This window comes from Camarhynchus parvulus, chromosome Z (genome assembly GCF_901933205.1).
Source record: "Camarhynchus parvulus chromosome Z, STF_HiC, whole genome shotgun sequence".
NCBI lineage: Eukaryota > Metazoa > Chordata > Aves > Passeriformes > Thraupidae > Camarhynchus > Camarhynchus parvulus.
This window is the reverse complement of record NC_044601.1, coordinates 43,306,184-43,328,325: the sequence shown is the minus strand read 5'-3', so window position 1 is coordinate 43,328,325 and position 22,142 is coordinate 43,306,184. Positions and strand designations below refer to the sequence as shown.

Genomic DNA, 22,142 nt, shown 5'->3' with positions numbered 1-22,142 from the left:
AACCACTAGACTGTTCACAAAAAGTCTCTTGGGATGAATTTGTCCTGGGATCAGATGAGATGTTTGAATCCAACAGTTTGATAACCATCCCCAAAACAGGAATGTCAAACACAGTAGGTATCAATTATTCAAATATGACTGGTAATTCTAGAAAGAAAGAAATAGCATGAAAAGGACACGATGCATCTAGTTATTGATATTAATTGATTTTGCCCATTTTCTTGAAATCCTGTATTGGCAATGCCCAATGCATCTTACAAAGCAAAGCAGGAAGACAGCATGTTGTCATTTTAACATCTCTCTAGAGACTGCCAGGCTTTACAGGAAAAGCAACTGAAAAGGAGAGGATCAAGTTTAATGAAAAATTGTCTGCACCACCTTTTTATTCAGAAATTAACTTGCTTTTGCAAGTGAGAGTTTTCATTCAACCTATTAAATGTTATAATTAAATTTGTGGGAGTTTTTATTATTAACTAATTGTTGATGATACACTATATTACTGTAAAATCCTACCTAATGGTATTGTCATTAGAGAAGTAAAACCTTAAATATAAACCAATGCAAAATAATTTACACAAATAAAAGTTGTCAATAATTGCATGCATTTGTGAAAACATTTTTCCTTTATTCTGCTATATAGATGCACAAATTATGCCAATTGCTACCAAGAACTTACTAGTTCCTTAAACGAAAGGTAAAATGTGCACTGTAAATGACAAACCTTCGCATTTTATACATTTCCAGTTTCAATTTTTTTGGTATTATACATAATTTGCTAAAACTTGATTTTATTCCACTGGCAAGCAAGAAGTCAATACAACTTTTTTGCAAGGTACAACCACCAAATATTCTTAGTGAGCGCTAATTACTGCTGGACTCACTATAACAGAGGAGGTGTTCACAGCATGACAATATAGCTTTGTCACCTGCAAAACTACTTACAGCCCTAATTAAAAAAAAAATCAATCCAACTTTTTAAAATAAACACTGTGTTTTTTTTCCATTGGAAGAAGATAATACATAGGAATTACGAGGGTTTTAGTGGGCTGCTAGCATGATTTCAGTATAACATTTTGGACAGTGTATGTGAGACAATAAATACTTCATGAAGTTCAACTTTCTTCACATAAATTTGTTTTCTACCAAAGACAGCCATAAAAATACATTGCTAGAGCAATGAGAGATTCTAGTAAAATTAAATTTGTAAAGAAAGCTCTACTCCTGGTAATGGTGATATGACTGGACAATCACTCACTATTTCCTGCAGGATGTATGACAGGAAAACAGTAGATTAGAATAATAAATTGGAGTAGGAATTTTTCATTGCCTTAGCAATTATTAGAATTGATTTCAGCAGTTAGGGATAAAGGACCACACCTCCAAACATGGAATCACAAAGACCACAGTTGTCTTCCAGACTAATCAAAGACTAATATGTGTCGTAGGCATTTCCCAGCACAACTCCTTGCACAACAAAAATACAGATAAATTATACAGTATTTTGTATAACTTTTTGTATAACTTTCAAACTTTTTCCTTAAGCTATCCTATGAAGCACAAGTACATTTCCATCATATACATGCTTACAGAAAAATCTTTATGAAATGTTTCAGATGTTGAACTCACTAGGAATAGGTCTAAGGACGTCAGGAATGAGAATCTCCACCAAAGCCTGGTACATCACGTGGTCACAGTTACACATCCATTTCAGAATAGACTCATTCTTGCACAGAGTAATCAGCTTTGCTTTAGGAAGTCGACTTTCTATTTCGCTCAGATTGCTGGTGTTAAAAAAAATGTAGCAAATTAATAAACAATAATGCATTTATGGCAACTAGGGGTATGGTTTAGCAGCTAACACGGCAGTGCTAGGTTAACAGTTGAATTTGACTTTTCTGACATAAAGTTTCTATGATTCCATGATTTACAGCAGGTAAAAACCTGGGTGTTAAAATGCAGGTGTCACAGATGTCTCAGTTGCACCCAATATAACTTATTTACACGTTGTCTCACATGGAAATGGATTTTAAAAATGTCTCCATAATTCTCCTAAAGCTCATAAATAGTGCAGACATATGAATGATCTTTCTGGCTTAGAAGAAGTGGATTGAATATTGGGAAGAGACAACTTCACTCTAGCATGGACATTTTCCATGTCCATGCAAAATGGACATGGATGACACTAACTGTTTCAAGACTGACCTTTGGCATACACCCAGGCCATACAAAACTGCCAGACAACATAAATTTAATTTGGAAAATAATCATAGGAGAAAAAATTACTATGTTAAAACTAATATGATTTTTATAATTTCACACTTACATTATCATGAGACACATTAAACATAAGAGAAACATTTACTGACCTTGGTTCATTAACAGGAGTGCCATCAGGTGGAGCAGAAGGAGAATAGCGCCAGAAAGTTTGCCACAATTTTTCTATCAGGCTGAATTGAAGATTAACAACCACATCCAGTATTGCCTGAAAAAATCAAAGATGAGATCATACTGTCTTTTCCCCAGAATCCCTCCACTCCCAACTCCAACTAGATCTACAGCTTTTTACCTTCATCACAAAGTGGAATCAAGGCAAACTGTGTATTTCTCAGGTTATAAATGGTACCTGTTTTATTATCTTTGACACCCATAAATTATTCAGCACTATAAACTGTTGTGCACAGAGACTTGCATAAGGCTTGCATGGAAGCCTTTGGAAACTAGTATGGCCTATGTTTACTATATAAACATGTCAGAGGAGTTTAGGCTCAGAAATTATTTACTGCTGCTGCAAATAGAAAAGTAAACCTGACATGTTACTCCTTTTCATAATGCCTTCTAAGTTGGAAGCACCTTCAAAAATAATTTTAAAAGATATATTGTTCAGTATCAAATGTGGTTGAAATGTATTAATGTTTCTTTGATACAAGAAAAATGTTACTGCTTTTAATGTAAAATAAAATTATAATCTAACCTGATTTACACTTGCTTTTGACTAAACCAAATATCTCCATACACAATCTAAAGTCTAACATTCCGAAAAAACGTACATATAACAACATTTTATTCTCAGTATTTATAACATATTACTCTTTCCCCTGTAAAGAGGATCATTCAGAAAACCCTTTTTGCTCTTGTTTTCATTGAGATACGTAAAATATTGTCATGAAAGTCACATGCCACCATCATGGCTACAATATATTGGGCAATTATTCTCCTGTACTGGCCTTCAGTAAAAGTCATAAACTTTTGAAAATAAATGGTTTATAGGAAGTACCTCACAGTGCTCTCGATAAAGACTCTGTAGTGATTTGATGTCCTCAAAGGTAGTACCATCTGGCAGAGAAGATATTTCAACTTCTCCAAACTCTGGCAGTACTCGAGATGCATCTGTTGTCATAACAACATAATGAAGCGCCAGTTACAGTATAGTTAAAAAAAAATTTAAGGATTATACAAAGAAATAAATTCCAAAGGTCATAATAGTCAAAGGGGAAATTATTTAATACCTGTTGTATGCCAAAATACTAAATACATTAATAATTTTTAGTAAAAAATAAATACAAAATTATACTAGACTAGATTACAATGCTATCGTGTACATAGTATACATATATGGAGAACCTAACACATGCTTTTTCAGACTATTACGAAGAAAATATGTAGAGTCAGTGCACAAGAGACTAATCCTTGAATAATTTTTTTGTTGCTCAGCTGAAGAGCTTCCATGCAGCCAGGTGTGATGGGGCTTAATAAACTCAATATACATTTTTGCTTGACATTTTAATTGACTAGACTTTTAAACAGGGCCAATGTGTGCTTTTACTATTTGGCACAAATGTTTCTGGGACACAAGCTGGTAAGATAAAAATATTGGACTGAAAGATACCTGGAAAAGAAGATTCAGAACATTTTAGTGCTACCCTTATGCTCCAAATGGTTTTAGTAATAGCAAAATCAAGCCAAAGGATTTGGTGGTTGAAAATCCCAACCAAATAAGCCTACACTAATAGGACACTCTATCAGCACAGCCAAGGATTCTTTTTACATAAACAATTAACTAAATTATGATTTGTTTCTGTGACTGGAATACATGCTTAACTGGTCAACAAATCCACAATTTGGATATTTTTAAACGTGACCTTTGAATTTTCAGTTGAAACTATTTGTCTTTTTCCACTCACAACACTAGAACACCCTTTCAAGACAGCCAGGAGTGGCTAACCTGGATAGTAGCGCCGTGCCATCCCCCTGTGCCAACTTTCATGAAATAAAATGCACTGTAATGCACATGAAGGAAACAACTTTCATAGCAGGAATTTCAATATGCACATTTAATATAATTATGCAAAGCAACTTCACATTTATGTAATATGAAGTATACCTCACACTGTTTTCCCTACATTTCCTTTTATACTTACATTATGCATATTAAATATTACATAAAACTTAAATTACATAAAGTGTAATTTAAGTGCCTTTCAGTTCTGTTGAGAGTAAGGATTTTACAGAGGGTATGATAACTTCAGATGCAACTATTTTACTTGTCTGGCTTGATATTCACTGTGAAAACAAAGATCATCTTACTTATTTATATAGCAGTATAAAACTTGCTTTCGTACCTAGAAACTGTTGATGATGTTGACTTTGGGCAATTACAGTTTGTTCAACAGATGTGCCTGTCTGTTGACCACTTCCTGTGAAGCCATCTGCAACTCCATCCACTTTCTGCATAGGCTTATACCTGCAAAATATCAAGTACAAAATTATCCTTTCTGTTTACTTCTTCATAAATGGAACACTGAGTTTGATTTTTCCATCTCAAAATAAAATTTTCAGGAAAAGTGTCAAAAGAATTTAGAGATTCTTACTTACTTTGTAAAAAACAGAAGGAAAGAAACACTAAGGGAAGCCAGAGTGTTAACAATGAATTACAGAATTCACAAAGGTGATATTCCAGCAGTACTCCCAATTTCTGCTAGAATTTAGCTTAGTAACAGCATATTGTAACACCGGCAAATTTATACCGAAAAGAATCAATTCCTTCCCTTTCCACACAGATTGACATAATTTTGTAAAACAAAGGTAATGTTTCATGACTTTTAAGAAGAAACAACAATGCTGGCTCATGATAACGAAGACTTGAAAACAAGCACTTTTTGATACTGAAGTTATGCAAATCCAAAAGCTTCATGGTTCCCAAATTAAGAAAAGGAATGAAGAAAAATGAGGCATACATTCAGTCTACAGCCTTTGCTGAAGAGAACTAGAAGTATTTATTCAACTAGATGTGTCTGACAGAGATGGTAGAATTGGTATAACTACCCAGAAAAAAAGTATATTGACTGCAATTTACCACTAATTTAAAAGACAAAATAACTACTAGAAATATTAATAAGCTGATGAAAGAGAAATAGTCCCATAATCATGAAAATTACAATATTCAGTTTTTTAGTTCTCTCTTAATAAATCCTGCTAGAATTTTTCAATACACGTGGATAACAATGATAAGAACACATACTCTCATATATCAAACACTGAAGTTAAATACTGAGTCTTCTATAGCACAGTACTTCTCATGTCACAGCTACCTATTGTGCATAATGGTACCTTGCAGTTCCCACCCATCATCACCACCTTTACAGATTCTCACAGCAGAGCTTAGGATTGGTGTGAATTGAGCCTGAATTGGGTGCATGTTGGTGCAGGTACACGTGTGCAAGTGCAAAACATGAGGCAGAGAAGTGTGCACTAACTGCACACAGTGCTGTATGTGTGATTTTGTTCAGATATAATCAAGAAACACACTGACTTAAAGTTAAGAAAATGATGCCAAACATATTTAGGTAAGGGAAATAAGGGAGCTATGTAAGACATACAGTGGTCTTAAATAAAATAATCAAGCAAATAATACAAAAAGAAATATCCAGTCCTAACAGTTATATAATGAAATTCCAAAATCACTTTTTGTGAATCACGAAGAAGACAAGAGATGTGACAATGTTTAGCTGATGGCATCATTTTTCCAGAAATAATTCTAGTTAGACCATATGTTTTGGTGCACATATGTAATTTTGAATGCAAGTGAATGAAATGTCTAAGTGAATGAGATTGAGTGGGTAAAATAAGCTTGCTGGGAGATTTTGTAAATATCTATCATCATTCCTTACTATATAATTCTGCCATGGTTTTTGTAATAAGCAATTTCTACATGATGTTATTATGAGACATCTCATGTTCCTGTATTATGCTCAGAAAAAGATAGTTACAACCATATATATATCTTACCATGAGCTTCCACTTAGTGTTGTAAATAATCTGTACTGTCTGGAAATGACAGTAAAATCATTTCAGATCAAAACAATCTTTGTGTTTGAAGTTAAAGTTTGAAAAGTCTGAAGTTAAAAGTTTGTGTTTTCCATATCTCAGTTGTGTACAAGGACACAAAATATGCTTGGTACACTATACCAAACTGTTCATTCAACTGAAGGTTTTTGGAGGAGTAAGTGTTCTAAAGATGACTTGCTTGATGTGGTGCTCTTCTATCGATGAGTGTCATGAAATTATGCATCTAATATATTTAACTTTAGGGCAATATGACTGGCTAGTAACACCAGTCAAATCAAAATTAATTTTCAAAGATAATTAATTTTCAAAGATAATTAATTTTCTGTTTAACATAGTTTTTAATATGCATATTCACACATTCTTTCATCACCAGTACAGTCCTGTGCCACAGTTTTCAACTACTTCTGAGCCTTCACAGGTTCTTCAGGAACAACAGATACTAAGGGAATATACTTACATGTACTTGGAGGGACATGAAATAAATTCCAAGCTACTAAATTGTAAGTTCTCTGATAAGAAGTGTGAACATAAAATGATACAGCAGTGAAAAGAAACAGCAATGTTTGAAATTAAAGCTCTTACTGCTTTTATTCATCTTGTGGGACAAGAATTTGATATAGTTAAGAAGAATCTGTTAATATTATAGATAATTTTATTCTTATTTATTTTCTGCAAATTTATGACAATTTCTAGGTAAATATTCTTTCACTTTGAGTGGAGTGGTGCCTGACGTCATTGACATCAATTGGGTATTCAGCACATGTTTGTTTTCACAACAAAAAAGCTGAACAGGAATTTGAACTTGTCCATGTAAGGAAAAGACTTGATGAATGAGAAATAGCGTGAATAGTTGTGTTTCACACTTTACCTCTGTTTCTGCTGCATGGGCTGTTGCCTCATGGCCATATATTGCATGTCCTCTTGTAGTCGATTAAGAGGAGAGTCTGGCTTGACCCGAATCCCATAGTAATGATATTTGGAGTTCCCCCTTTATGGAAGAGCAAGCATTAAAAGAGCAGTAATACTACTTTTACATATTTTCTTTACATTTACTTTACAATTTACCTTGACTGGAAAACAAAACACACAAATCAGGTCTGGCTCTCCTGTCATACCTGTTTTACATGAGTGTCATTTTACTACCTTTGGAAAATTAACTCACTCTTTTAAACAAATATTATCAGCATACTAACTTGCACTCCACTTCAGTAAGAAAAATAAAATGCAAATAAATACAATTTATCTAGTATGGGCAAATAGTATTCTTAGTGATTTCCAAATAGAAAGTTATGTTTCATTTGTAATGATAAAAATCTGAAGTGCAGTTACCAAAATATAAACACATTAACTGTCAAAAGCAGAAGAAATAAAACTATAATAGCATCTTGAAAAAACCTAGAACTGTTCAACAAGAAGAAACAGAACTGACAGAAAAACACTAATATTTTAATGCAGGTCTTATGTACTCTTTTTCCTAGCAGACTAGTTTCTTATTCATAATTATTACCTTTATTTTGTATTATAATTCAGAATTTCAATTGCACAAACCTAGTTCCAAGTCTTCTGGTCCGTAGTCCCATGAAGATTGACCGTATGAGTTTTCCAAAGGAGGCAGCATTGACTGGATCCAACTTGTGCTCCTGACAGTGTCTTAAGTAATGGTTGTAAAGGGTACTTCTTGGAAGGCTCACTCCTTCTGCAGTTTCATAGTTGTCTAAAAGCCACTGAAGCTAGATCACATACAAAACAGAAAAAAAACCACCCTATTATATACTTTATTGAAAATATTGTAGCCATACAGCATTAACTTCTGACAGTTGGAACCACTCTTCAGGTCTATTAAAAATTACTTTCTTCCTCAAAGTGTCTTTAAATGTTAGTTAAACAATAATGCTTTAATATCTTCAGAATTACTAGGGAATACCAGAATTCATTGCACTTGTGACCTCAGGAAAGTGCCCTTTTCTTGAAATACTTTTGATTCAGTACCACACACAGTATGTAATAAAGGTATCTATGCTTTGGAGACAAATTGTTAGTACCACAAAGAAATAAAGGAATCATGAATGTAATACACATAAATTGCAGAAAACAAACTCCTTGGGCACAATAGGTAATTAATGTATTTGTAAAACTGGAAAATGATACTGTTTCTCTTTGTTGTTAAAAACATTAAGATACAGATAAAAAAAAGCTACTCTATAAAAGTCAGAGAGCTACCTAGGTAACATTGAAAATAATTGGTACGTCTATGAATCATTAGGGATACAAACCCTTTCAGGTGTAGCCTGCTTGCCTTTGACTTCCAAATGGAACAGAATGAGTTTCTTGGAAAAACAGTAATCTTTTCATGTAATTGTGGTAGATAATTAGAAACATGCAAGAAGAGTCCTTATGTAACATCACTGCATGTTCTAAGTACAGTACACTCATGAAACAACTAGTAGCTGTCGCTAATATACAAAAAAAAGTTAAAAGGACAATTTAATGCTCCTAGATTTAGTATTAAAGGAAAATGACAAAATATAGCAAAACCAATATAGTCTGAGAATACATTATATGTCACTGTTTTTGTTTTCTGATAAGTCAACATTTTCCTTATTTTTCCCAGTACTTGTCATGGATCGCTAGAATTTTCTCACCTCTAGAAAAATACAGAAAGAAGATGCAAATACTTCCAAGACATAAGATTTTTAGCTTGGTTTGCAGGCAATTTTGCATTTCAAATAAAGAAAATGAAGAAATACAGTTAATCATGACTTATGATTGTTTTATATGTACTAACATTCACAAGTGCTTCCAAACTGAGCATCTGTCATTTTGAAATATAGCTCAAGAAAAGGTATAATTGTTAATATTTGAGTTTTGTGTGAAAGTGTTAAACTTATTTCACTAGTGATCTGATCTAAGCCTGTCTTGGCTTACAAAGGTAATTATGACTTTCAGTGGTTGCAGTCTATCCATATTGAAAATCTGTTATTACATTTCTATTTGTATTAATACATTTATATAACATTTGTCATATATTATTACATCTAGAATTGAATCAGAACAATACAGAATTTGAAGTACTTTCACTTTCCCCAAGGGGAAAAACTCTGTCAATCCCAAAAGACTGACAAACAAAAAATTAATTATTTTGCAATTAAGTTCTGTATGTAGCATTAAAGATATTTTCCTCCAGATGGTTTCTAGTCTATTATTAATCACTTTGAGTGCACTTCATTAATTATATGATTTTCTAACAGATGTTATTTGAAACATAACTTGCATTATTCAACACACAAAAAGCCAAATCAAAAGTTAAGTGCAATACTAGAATTTTTGCTCTTGGAAGGAGTTACTTAGTAGCAAGGGCTTGAAATCCTTACTTCATAGATTATAGCCTAGAAGAAAAACTGCAGTTAATTAATGATTTTAAGAGAAAATTGAATCCAAACATTATTGTAAACAACTTTTTTAAGAACCCAAACACTTTTCCATCAAGCTGAAATACAATTCTAAAACTGTTCAGGTTTGAGTCGTGGCTTATGAATTTTAAGTACTGACCATAATGTAATGCTAAGATGGAGAAAAGTATGAAATATTCACAGAGCCAGACCTGTTAAATTGAGTGTGATTTCAACTAATTTGCAACGTTTATAAAACACTCAACTATCAATAGGCTGAATTAGTTGGTCCCATGCAGAAATACATCAGGAAACAAAAGAAAACAGAGGAGAAATGACAAACTCCTTGAAATGAGAACTCATGTATTTAGGAAAATAAATCCTACAAAACCTCATTGAGGTATCAAAGGTTGAAAATTTAAATCCCAAACTAAAATATTTCCACAAGTTAATTTATCACCTTCTAAGTGTACAAGGTAATTAAAAACACAATTTAGAATTCTATTTTAAAATCTGTTAAGCAAATTATTTAATAAATGCCAAACCAAACCATTAGAAGGCAAATTCAAGAAAAGTTTAGAGAGACAAAGTGTACATCTACACTTAAACTTCCTTAACACTGTCCTTGAGTTTAAAGACAATAAGCATTGCTTCAAAAACAGGCAAAACATCCTGTAGGCTTGATCTAGATTTTAAATTTCTTTCAAAATGACCAAATGCAGGAAAGACTTTTTGCCATAAAAATGTGTACAAGGGTTGTTTTAAATTTTTCTTTTCCCACAGAGTGAAAGATACATCCCTAGCACAGTATTTTTCACAAAGTGTTCACAGTCAAGAATACCGTGGTAAGTCTTCACAGCTGGAAAGACTGTGATATTCTGTGCCAATCTTGTTATTGGGAAGACACTGTGAACAGTGCCTAGAACTAGGAATGAGTGAAACACAGTTTACAGAGGCATTGCAGCTTATCTTGTAATCTTTCTTAGTTTTATACAAAGACTATGGACTTCCTAACAGGTCTAAACACAAACTTAGAATAGTTCTAGTGTTTTAAGTCTTTCTAGATAGTTCTAAAACATTCCCGAAAAAGTTACAGTCTGTTAAAAATTACATTTAAACAATGATTTTGATATTATTAGTCCAATAATATCTATTATTATTTAAATAATAATTTTGATACCATCTTATCTTCAAAATAATTATTTTGTAAGCACAAAAGGTGGAATTTAAATTTTCTTTCTGTATATAATTTCCCATAACTTTTTATGATACAGTTTTCCTCTTTAAATTTTAGTTTTAAGAAAAAAAAGTTTGCCTAAATTCTCCACAAAACATTTTCAAGTTCAACAAAACCAGACCTCTACAGGAAAAAAAAAATCCAAATACAAACCCAAACCTTCTAAAGCATACATTTTAAATTTGATTTCCAAAGGATAATCTCTACTATCATATTCTACATTCAGACTGCAAACTAAATTTCAATTTCTTCTGTAAAGCAATATTGGTATTTGAATTTATATAATAAGCAAATCTGAGAAGGAAAAAAAAAGTAATATGAATACAAACCAATCAACATGGCAAAAATACAAAATTCCAAACCGTAAGAACCAACAGAAAAAACCCCAACATTTCAGAAAGACTAACAACTTACAAAGTAATAATATTATTTATATAATAAGTTTAAAATTAACTTCGTCTTTTTCCTTTATTTTAAAGTTTTATATAATGAACTTATCAGTATATTTGGAGCTCATGTTTTCCCCAAATATCTTTTTTAGCTTTGTCTATGAAACGTTAGACTTGCAGGGTAAGAACAAAGTAAAAGGCAGATGAATAAGACATTTCTGTGTACTTCAAATTAAGGCACTGCTTTCAATTTTTACCAGGTCATCAGAAGGATCCTTAGGATTCTTAAATAAGTAATTTCAAAATAAACTCACTAGTCAGAATAAATGAAGAAACACCTAGGAATAACCTGAATATATTATTTAGGTGTGCTTTTTCTTCTCTTCCTCTTCACATGCCGCAAAATTAGTATCTGGTACACAGTTCTTATGATACAGACAATTGTATTTAAAATGCCAAAAGCCAGCTAGTTTAGAATTAATTGAACCTTAGCTTGACATTTACACTGTAACCCGCAAAACAGTCAAATGTGTTAACTCATCCTAACACAGGTGTACAGCATAGGAAACAGGTAACACTCTGCAATATACCATAAAGACATTCAATCTGACAAAATAAAGCCATGGGAGGTGTAGTAGAAGATTACAAGCAACTAAGATGGGAAGATTAAGAGCAAAAAGTAATAATAAAATAAAACAAACATTTAGAGGCAGGCTAAGCATGCAGAACAAGCAAGAGAGAGTGTATGTGAAGAAGAGACAACTTACATGGCTGTTGAGAAGAGAGCTTCTGTGAGTGGACAGACCATCAGACTTTTGCAGTGTCTCAATCGCCATTTCAATCTGATAATAGATGTCATTAAAAAAAGGACTCAAGATGGGATAGTAAAAAAGCCTGATCAGAGAAGCTTTGACAGATTCCTTACAGATCAACAGAAATGCCTGTTTTATTCCTGGCTAGGGCACATATTTTATTAAAAGGCCTCATTCTAGAGTCCCAGTGAACACAAGCCTCCTCAATGAGGTCAGAAAGTCCGTGCACACATCCGACTTTGCTAGCATGTATATTGCAGGATCACAGACTCAAAGTTCATTTTACCTTCCAAACTGCTCAGAATGAGCTCAAAGAAGTAGAATTACTGGTGAGCTGCATTGAAATAAAAATAACCCAGACTGAACAAAAACATAATCACTAAAGTAAAAAAAAAAAAAAATTCCTAAACAATTTTCTGGAAGGCCTCCATATGTTTTCCCTTCAACTATACCAGGAAGAAACATGCAGAGCTTGCAATAAGAATTGAATTAGAAACAAAACTTTAACTATCTGAAATCACAGAATCAAATCCCAAACCAAAGTAATTCAATAGGCTTTACACCATTAGCTTCACTGGGACAGGACATCAATCCTTACTCCTGCCAGTACCCTTTGAAGATCCCCAGCTGCCAAAGTAAATGGTAAGTCAGGAGTTACACAGACTGCAGGATCCAGCCTTTGGAAAAGCAGATTTTTTCACAATAATTTTGCTTTTAAAAAGGAAAACACAGTATAACTAAAATACAAAGTAGATTTTTTTCAAATTCAAATGTATGGATACTCTCACGTCCATTTTCTTTCTTTTCCTTTTAATTAACAATGATATTTTGATTTTGATCAGTTTGGCAACAACATTAAAGAAAAAAACCTAAGTGTAAATTATCCTGGGGGGCCAGAAGAGCAAAAACCAACAATGAAAATGACAGAGACAATGGAATGCACAGTAAGAAAAGGCACACAATTATTAGCTACAATAAATGGCCGAAATGAAAGCAATGGAACCACCACTTAAACTTTCTTAAAAAATACTTATAATTATCTCTGCAAAACATTTTTAATGAGCCCTGTCTATTGTACTTCAAATACGACAGTACTAATTATAATTTTAATGACAATTTATCAATATTGGCTGAATTTACTCTCTGTATAGTAGAAATGGAAAACTACTATAGCTGATATTTGAATTTACCTGTAAAACTAGTTTCTCCTTTTTTTTGAGGGCAATTGACAAGTATTTTAATATATTAGCTGTCAGGAGCAATTTCTTTTAATTGTGTAATATTAGCTTTGCAAGTCTTTAAAAAAAGGTACGTTATCAAATATATATGATTACTATGTAAGAAAACATTCTTGCTTGGCAATAATATTCTTTCTTTTAATAGTCTGACTTGCTTCAGTGGAAAATACCTGAGGTCAAAGTATTAAATCACACAGGAAAGTTCAAATTTTAAAAGCATGCTTCAAGAAAAAAACTACAAGGTCAAAAGATCATCATAAGGTCACTATATATTGTAGCCAGAGAGTTTCCCTTCCTAAAAAAATACTACAATCAAAGAATTGAGAGTGTATAAACATTTAAATCCTAAATCTGAATGTTAGGTCACATGTACCACAATGCTTAATCCATAGTAGTACTGTACACCAGGGTTACACTGCCTGCTGCTCATTCCCACTACTGCCCTATTCTCATTTTGTTGCTGCAACTTGTGGTCTTCTTTGTTCAGGAACCAATCTGCTAAAAAAACTGGCATCTGTAGTAATTTCACTTGAAAAGTGGCATTACAGATGACACTGACTCCTCACTGCCATATTGATTCCATGGCTTTTGGGGGTAACTGTTGGGCTTTCATCATTTGGGAGATTTTTGTTGCTGGAGTTTCTTTTAGTAGATTACATGACTATGGCCACTGAAGGCACACAATTTGTGTTTACTTTTAGTACATCACATAAGCCAAGCAACACTGGTCACCACTAAAACATGTTAATTACTTTACCAAGCTCAGAAATGGGATCTATATTAAAAATGAGTCTCCTCATATTCTACTAGGACAAGCTTAAAGAGAAATTGTTTTCACTACTATTTTGTTCACCATTTTTAGACAATATTTTGATAAAATGCACTTTAACCTTTATCTGACAGATGTCTCCACAATCCCAGAAATGCTCTTTGCATATAAGTTGTAAAATTACTTTAACTATCTTTGAGCATAAAATATAAACTATGATTGATTTGAAGAGAAATTTTTTAGACACTAAGTAATTCACTTGCCCTTTCTGAAAACTTAAGGCTGCTTCTTGTTTTACTCTATTGGTGCCCTACAGGGCTGAGTTCTAGGGCCAGTTCTGTTCATTTTTAACAATGATCTGGATACAGGAGTTGAATGCACCATTAGTAAGTTTGCTGATGTTATCAAACTGGGAGGTGCTGTAACTGGGAGGCGCTGTTGATTCTCCTGAGGGACAAGAGGCCTTACAGAAAGAGGGATCTGGATAGAGTGGAGCACTGGGCAATCACTGGCGACATGAAAATGACAAGTCAAAATGCCAGATTCTGCACCTAGGATAGAGAAATGCCACACACAAGTCTAAACTGGGAGAAGGGCAGCTCTGGGGTTGCAGAAAGGGGTCTGGGGGTGCTGGTTGGCAGCAGGCTCTGTGGCAGCCAGCAGTGTGCCCTGGTAGCCAGGAGGGCAGCAAAACCCATCCTGAGAGCAGCAAACCTCATCTGGGTGCAGCAAACCTCATCTGGGTGCAGCAAACCCCATTCTGAGTGCAGCAAACCCCATGTGGGTGCAGCAAACCCCATCCTGAGAGCAGCAAACCTCATCTGGGTGCAGCAAACCCCATTCTGAGTGCAGCAAACCACATGTGGGTGCAGCAAACCCCATGTGGGTGCAGCAAACCCCATCCTGAGTGCAGCAAACCCCATCTGGGTGCAGCAAACCCCATCCTGAGAGCAGCAAACCCCATCCTGAGTGCAGCAAAACCCATCTGGGTGCAGCAAACCCATCTGGGCGCAGCAAACCCATCTCGGCACAGCAAACCCCATGTGGGTGCAGCAAACCCCATGTGGGTGCAGCAAACCCCATCCTGAGTGCAGCAAACCCCATCTGGGTGCAGCAAACCCCATCCTGGGAGCAGCAAACCTCATCTGGGTGCAGCAAACCTCATCTGGGTGCAGCAAACCCCATCCTGAGTGCAGCAAACCCCATGTGGGTGCAGCAAACCCCATCCTGAGTGCAGCAAACCCCATCTGGGTGCAGCAAACCCATCTGGGCGCAGCAAACCCCATGTGGGTGCAGCAAACCCCATGTGGGTGCAGCAAACCCCATCCTGAGCGCAGCAAACCCCATGTGGGTGCAGCAAACCCCATGTGGGTGCAGCAAACCCCATCCTGAGTGCAGCAAACCCCATCCTGAGCACAGCAAACCCCATGTGGGTGCAGCAAACCCCATGTGGGTGCAGCAAACCCCATCCTGAGTGCAGCAAACCCCATCTGGGCGCAGCAAACCCCATGTGGGTGCAGCAAACCCCATCCTGAGTGCAGCAAACCCCATCTGGGTGCAGCAAACCCCATCCTGAGTGCAGCAAACCCTATGTGGGTGCAGCAAACCCCATGTGGGTGCAGCAAACCCCATCCTGAGTGCAGCAAACCCCATCCTGAGAGCAGCAAACCCCATCCTGAGTGCAGCAAACCCCATCTGGGTGCAGCAAACCCCATGTGGGTGCAGCAAACCCCATGTGGGTGCAGCAAACCCCATCCTGAGAGCAGCAAACCCCATCCTGAGAGCAGCAAACCCCATCCTGAGTGCACCAGCCGCGGTACTCTGAAGAGGTGACTGTCCCTCTGTGTCCAGTGTTAGGGCAGGGCCTCCTGTCCAGTGCTGGGCGCAGCTCTGGGCTCCACCATTTCAGAACCATGGGAAGGTCCTTGAAGGTGTCTGGAGAAAGGCAAGAAGGTGTCTGGTGGAAGGACTGGACACCATGGCCTGTGAGGAGCTGCTAAGGGCTTAGGGCTTGTCTAGTCTGGAGAAAAGCAGCTGAGGGGCCACCCCCTTGCTCTCTACAGCTTCCTGAGGAGGGGAAGTGGGGAGGGAGGTGCTGATCTCTTCTCCCTGGGATCCAGTGACAGGATGTGTGGGAATGGTTCAAAACTGCACCAGAGGAGGTTCAGACTCGCCATTAGGAAGCATTTCTTTATAGAGAGTGTGGTCAAGCTTGATGATGCCCTGAGACTATCAATGTGTAAGGGGCATTTGGAGAGAGCCCTTAAGAGCCTGCTTTACCTTTGGGTCAGCCCTGAAGTGAAGCAATTGAGCTAAGTTATTCTTGTAGGTCTCCCACGGCTGAAATATTTTATTTTCTTCTACTCTGCTATTCCAAGGGTTTGAGTTTCACAAGGCTCTATGTGACACCCATGTACAGGAAATAAAAGCTACCCAAGTAAAAAGTTCCTTAAGTGAAGGATATGTTCCTTCAAGCTTTTAGGTTCTAAGTTCTGGCCAGGGACTTTTATTTAGGCTGTAAAAAACTGAACATTACACTTCTATTCAAATAGCACTTAAGCACAAACACAGAATAACTACACCAGTAATAGAGTGTGTATTATTATAATATTTTGTGTACATATGAAAGTAATTTTAACATTTAAAATTATATTCTGTATAAATGCAAAAGGAAGACTGATACCCTTCCATTTTTAAGAATAAGCTGTGAGAGATTCCAGCCACAACTTCCTACATATTTATCTGATATGTTAAATAGGAAGAATTTCACTTATTTGAATATGTGATCAATCATACATTCCCCCTTTTCTTGTCTTAATAAACTAAAATAATTTATTTAAAAGTTCTGATAACTGGAATGTACACTGTCACTCCCACTGCAATTCCAAAAACCATGTTAGATGTTACACTACACGTAGGAACACTAATCAGTTTGTACAGTTACAAACATAGGCAGTGACTAAAGTAAGAGCATTATAGATTGTGAATTTCTTCAATTTACTTTGTTAGTGAGCTAAAACACTGCTATATACTCAGATACAATCATTAAGGAATAAGGATATTCTCCCGGGTTTAAAAACTTCAGTAGTTTGATCCCAGTATGTGCATCTACAATGTAATCCTTACATGATCTACTGATTTGGAAGTTATTGACTTTGCTAGGCTTTTTGCTATTGTTTTTGCTAGGTTATATCTCAGTATTCATTAACACGTTACTAGATAAACAAATGACACATAATAGTCTAAGATGCATATAGCACATACATAGCAAACAACTATCCCAAACCCACTTCGCAAAAAACTCCCTTCCTCTTAGGAAGAAGAAAGAAATAGTGCTTTTCCATGATTCAACTAACCATTTCCACGATCAACTAACAATTTAACAATTAGTACAAAATGTTATCGTAAGTTGCTCTGAGGAATTAAAAAAAAAGGAAACAATGTGCAGAAATCGAAGTCCTGAGGTTTAGTGAATAATCTGGGTAGCCTACAATTTCTTTTTCTTTATCTGTTTGCATTTGCAAACCACCCTTCACCAGCAGCAGGGCAAGCAGGTGGTATCTTAGTATTCAATACATTGTTGCAACGTCCTGAAAAAAAGATAGCTACTGTCTCTTTTTCCACAGGCACCTCTCATTCACAATGCCCTTTATCCACTTCCAAAGGTACACCCTTTCAGGCTTTAAAGGAAGTGAAATTCTAAAGCAGCTATCATCACAATGCTCCATTATGAAGAAATTACTAATTCATCATATGTATACAAGAAAGGCTGATTTGTTGGTACAGCTAGCCAAGTCCTGGGTACTTGTGGCAATTGTGCCCACCCACATAAGGCAGAACAAATCTGCAAATACAGGATAAATGGACACAGGCTTTCAGAAAATGTGACAATTTCAGCCTTTTAGGATGCCACAAACATGCATGGCTCATGTTGGCTTTCAATACTATTTCAGGACAGAGTATTCAAGTATGTAATATTGCTTTCTGAAAACTGCACCAGAGGGTTGTCTTAGGCAGACAAGCTTGCCCACAAGAAACAAGCTTGAAAATGAAATTATATTGACCATGTGAGGAGAGCTCCAATCTAGTCTGTATAGCTGGGACACTTAAATCTAAAAGATTTGCATTCCAGTCAATAGAAAAAGCTGTAGCAACACCTGCAAAGAGATTCTGTGAAATTTTGCTCAAAACATTGAAACAATACTATGAAAACAGACAGAAAGATACTTCTTTAGGTCTGTGGAATGAAAGAAGAAAAAGAAATGTACATATGCAGAAAGAGAAGAAGAAAAAAAAAGATATAAAATTAGTGCAGTATTTTACATAAAGCTGACCTTAAAAGAATGCTGATAAACCTTAAAGACGTAGAAAAAGAACAGCTTTTTTATTTCTAAAAACACCCCCGATTTAATTGTAAATATGAAAATTTAATATACATAAAAGATACGAGTCAAAATACCTGCTGCAAATGCACACTACCAGTAGTCTACAGGTACATAAAGCATGCATCCTGACTATACAGCATGTTCTCTAGTGATTATAAAAGGACACATGGAGTCGTTTGGGAGAAAAAGCACACCTCACTACTATTAAAATCAAATCTGAAAACATTTATGGCATGACAGCCTTAGACAGAGAGGGTGGCCATATTAGGACAAATGTTTATTTAACAGAAACCAAAGAAAACCTGTAGTCCTTCAGAAATGATGCATCTATGCTATTGACAATCAGACTGTTTTGAGAACATCATCATGTCAACTCTCCTGGCATCCAGTTTATTATGCATTTTCAAACAAAAAGAATTAATACAAATTCTTCCCATGGATTGAAAGATACTTATTTTTGATATCTTATGATGAAAAAATTGCATTTCTTAAAATCTTTTCAAATCAGAAACTGGAATATTGCATTGGAATAAACCGAGTTTCCAACAACTCGGTCTTTTGATAAACAATTACCAGAAATAAACATTAAACTGCCAAAATTGAAAACACTATAATTGCTACAGGCTTTTATGGGGAAGACACACTAAAAGCCAATGAGGCCAGCCTGTATCAGAGGAGAAGCAAGGAGCATAGACAGATGAAGCCAGAATCTAGTTGGGGTAGGTGTAGCTGACCTTAGTAGCAATCATTCTCCCTTTCTCCCCACATTCCTTGTCTTCTGAAGATCGCATAATCTCAATGCAAGACTTTACAGTGTAGCAGCAAGGTACTCAAAGGGACAGAGAAATACAAATTATTTTGGTGACATTGCTACACTAAAACCTCTGGAAGAGAGGGGAAGAAGCCATGATGCTCCATAGCCTGAAGCAGAAACCAAAGCAGGAGATTTATCAAGGCACCAGATGCACCTGATACCTTTTTTTTCACAAAACCCATTGTACTCAGTTGCAGAAATGATAAGTAAATATCTTGCCTATTTATGATGTCAGACAAAATGATCTAATAATCCTTTTTGCATAAAAGGATCAAATCACCTTTGATTTGATCAGAAATGTTTTATTTTATGCTAAAATGTATTTAGATACCTCAAAATTACCACAAAAGTTAAGAAATGGAGGAGGAAAAAGCTCCTGTACCAAGAAGGAAATTAATACATAAAATCTCACCTCAAACTTAAATCCAAATTATAACCTTTATGCCCTTATGTAAGACGTGCTAGTTTTTCTGAAATAGTTATAAGACTTCCATTAGAATTGTATTATCAGGATATGGTATTTGCATTGGGTCTTCTTACTTCTTGTTGTTTTCTCTCCAATAATTACAACATATTTTCAGCAGGTATTATCCTTCCTTTGAAGTTATTCCTTTGCATGCTGTGTTTACTAGCAGAACTAATAGTTTGTGGGGATACATTATATACATATAAATTTTGTTTTTATTTTCATGCAGGTTTAGATTTGCACTGCAATAGGATGAATTTCTGTAACAGCATGAGTGGAGACCTCCTATGGTTGGTGATGACTGCTGAATGACAACTGTAAATTGAGGATCAGTCACAAAGCTTGTTAGCAAACAAGACTAATAGACGAGAGCCTCTCACTGACTGACAAGCATAACAACAAATTTATTACTAGAAACTGTATGAATTTTTTAACCTTGTGATATTATGAAATATGGTGATTAGATTACCCTTTTTCATCACAAGAACAATCCTTAGGTGTTTACATATGGGGAAAAATGGAAGGTGATTTATATTTCATTAACATGGCAATCAATCCAATTTTTTGGACAGTCCCTTAAATGTAGTGGTTGCTATTTAATGAGAGCTGCCAGTAAACCAAACAGATGACTCTTTCCTGCAGGTTTCAACATGCAAATTTGTTTCAAACAGACATCCAGCTAGGCTAAACCAGTTCTTCTTCAATGCAATCACACACATTCTTGACCAATCCACAAACATACTCACATGAAAATGATAATTTTGGAAATCTGCTTATCTACTGAGCATCTTATATGAAAGTTCTTATAACCTGAATGCCTTTCTGGTTTTATATTAAAAAAAACCCTTTTCAGTATGTAGAGAAAGTATTTTCATAGGCTAGCAAAGGATATAATGGAAAGAAGCAGCGAAACCAATGGAAAAGAAAAAAGTAAAGGAAAAGGTAACAAAAGTTTTTCATGCATACCAACATAAACCTTTACTGTATATATGTTGGAATACTTTTGGAGAGCATAAGTCTTGATATTTTGGCTATAAAAGCAGTGCTACTGCATGCTGTAGCTTAATAAGGACTGCTTTCTTGTATGAATGTTTGACAGAAAATTAAACACATTAAATATTACAACCAAAATATTAGCTCTTTATTGAAATTCTGAAGCAGAACTCAGAATTACATTAAACCATAAAGAAAAAGTGAAAACAAAATTAAAAGTCTATCTTTTATTGAATTCTGCATAAAACAAATAGCTTACCTGCTGAAGAGTAAATTAGATTTTTAATTTATCTAAAAGACACTTAATCAAATTTACCTATTTTATATATTTGACTTTTAACCTGAAACTCATGTTTTTCATTTCTTTTAACTTAAACTAAATGTATCAGAAAGAGTTAACATCATTCATACAATAATTTGCTTATTAGATAATGTAATGATTTGATCAGTGAGGGTGATAAATGACAAAACAAGTGAAGTTATCAGCTGAAAAGAGTAAACAGAACTAGTATCTCTATGGGAAAATAAAGAGAACTTGTGATGACGACATATATTAATAAATAAATTCTCATTAATTTCTATATCCTTTTTCTCCATATGAAAATTCTCCAAACTAAATCAAAACTGCAAAAATTTTCTGCATATTATTCTAGCAAAACAGTCTGGATACAGGTTATTTTGATCACTCCAATATATTCTCTACACAAGAATGAAAAAAGTTATGATGGTATAGATCAAATGAGGATCAAAACTGAAACAAGCTCTATCTATCAAAGGTGCAATCCAGTTGAAGTATTACATTGCTCTATTTCACTCAGTTTAGTTATGCCACCTAGTAAAATTAAAACAGACATGGTGCTTTCAAGTGAGCTTAAACTGAACCTTTAGTGTTTCAATTAATTCTTGTATGCTTCAGCTGAAACACACCTAGCCTAAAATTATTATCTAAAATCACGTTATGTCCCACTTCCTTAGCAAGAAATGTACTTCTGATGTACTCTAATGTATCATTCCTATAGAAATATACTATACAGAAGAAATAACACACTAAGAAACAGAGGAAATTATTATAGTGCCAAAATGCAATTTAGTAACTGTTGTTTAACTAGCCGTATTTTCTCCTATTCTTAACAGTGAGTTGATATGGCAGTATAGAATTTATTCTGCACAGCTAAAACAGGCTATTTTACTGACACACAGGGAAAGAGAAAAATGCTGCTGAAGCCATGAACTTTAGCTTCCGTTCAAGGTTGGCAAATTCTACTTTTAATTTTTGAAAAAAAAATCAAACTGTTTTTTAATTTG

At 35.1% G+C, this 22,142-nt stretch overlaps 1 protein-coding gene across 3 annotated transcripts in view; it reads right to left on the bottom strand.

The window, feature by feature from the left end:
• The window catches only part of RFX3 (regulatory factor X3), a 108,161-nt gene that overhangs the window by 16,047 nt on the left and 69,972 nt on the right, over window positions 1–22,142 (bottom strand). For 2 of the 3 annotated variants that reach the window (XM_030969075.1, XM_030969074.1), the window contains exons 5-11: window positions 12,128–12,202; window positions 7,894–8,075; window positions 7,214–7,333; window positions 4,620–4,741; window positions 3,275–3,387; window positions 2,367–2,482; window positions 1,627–1,781 (exon numbers count right to left, since the gene is read on the bottom strand). In XM_030969075.1, the coding sequence (XP_030824935.1) occupies window positions 1,627–1,781; window positions 2,367–2,482; window positions 3,275–3,387; window positions 4,620–4,741; window positions 7,214–7,333; window positions 7,894–8,075; window positions 12,128–12,202 (883 nt within the window). The remainder of the gene's footprint in view (window positions 1–1,626; window positions 1,782–2,366; window positions 2,483–3,274; window positions 3,388–4,619; window positions 4,742–7,213; window positions 7,334–7,893; window positions 8,076–12,127; window positions 12,203–22,142) is intronic. The other variant, XM_030969076.1, reaches the window with a different exon arrangement.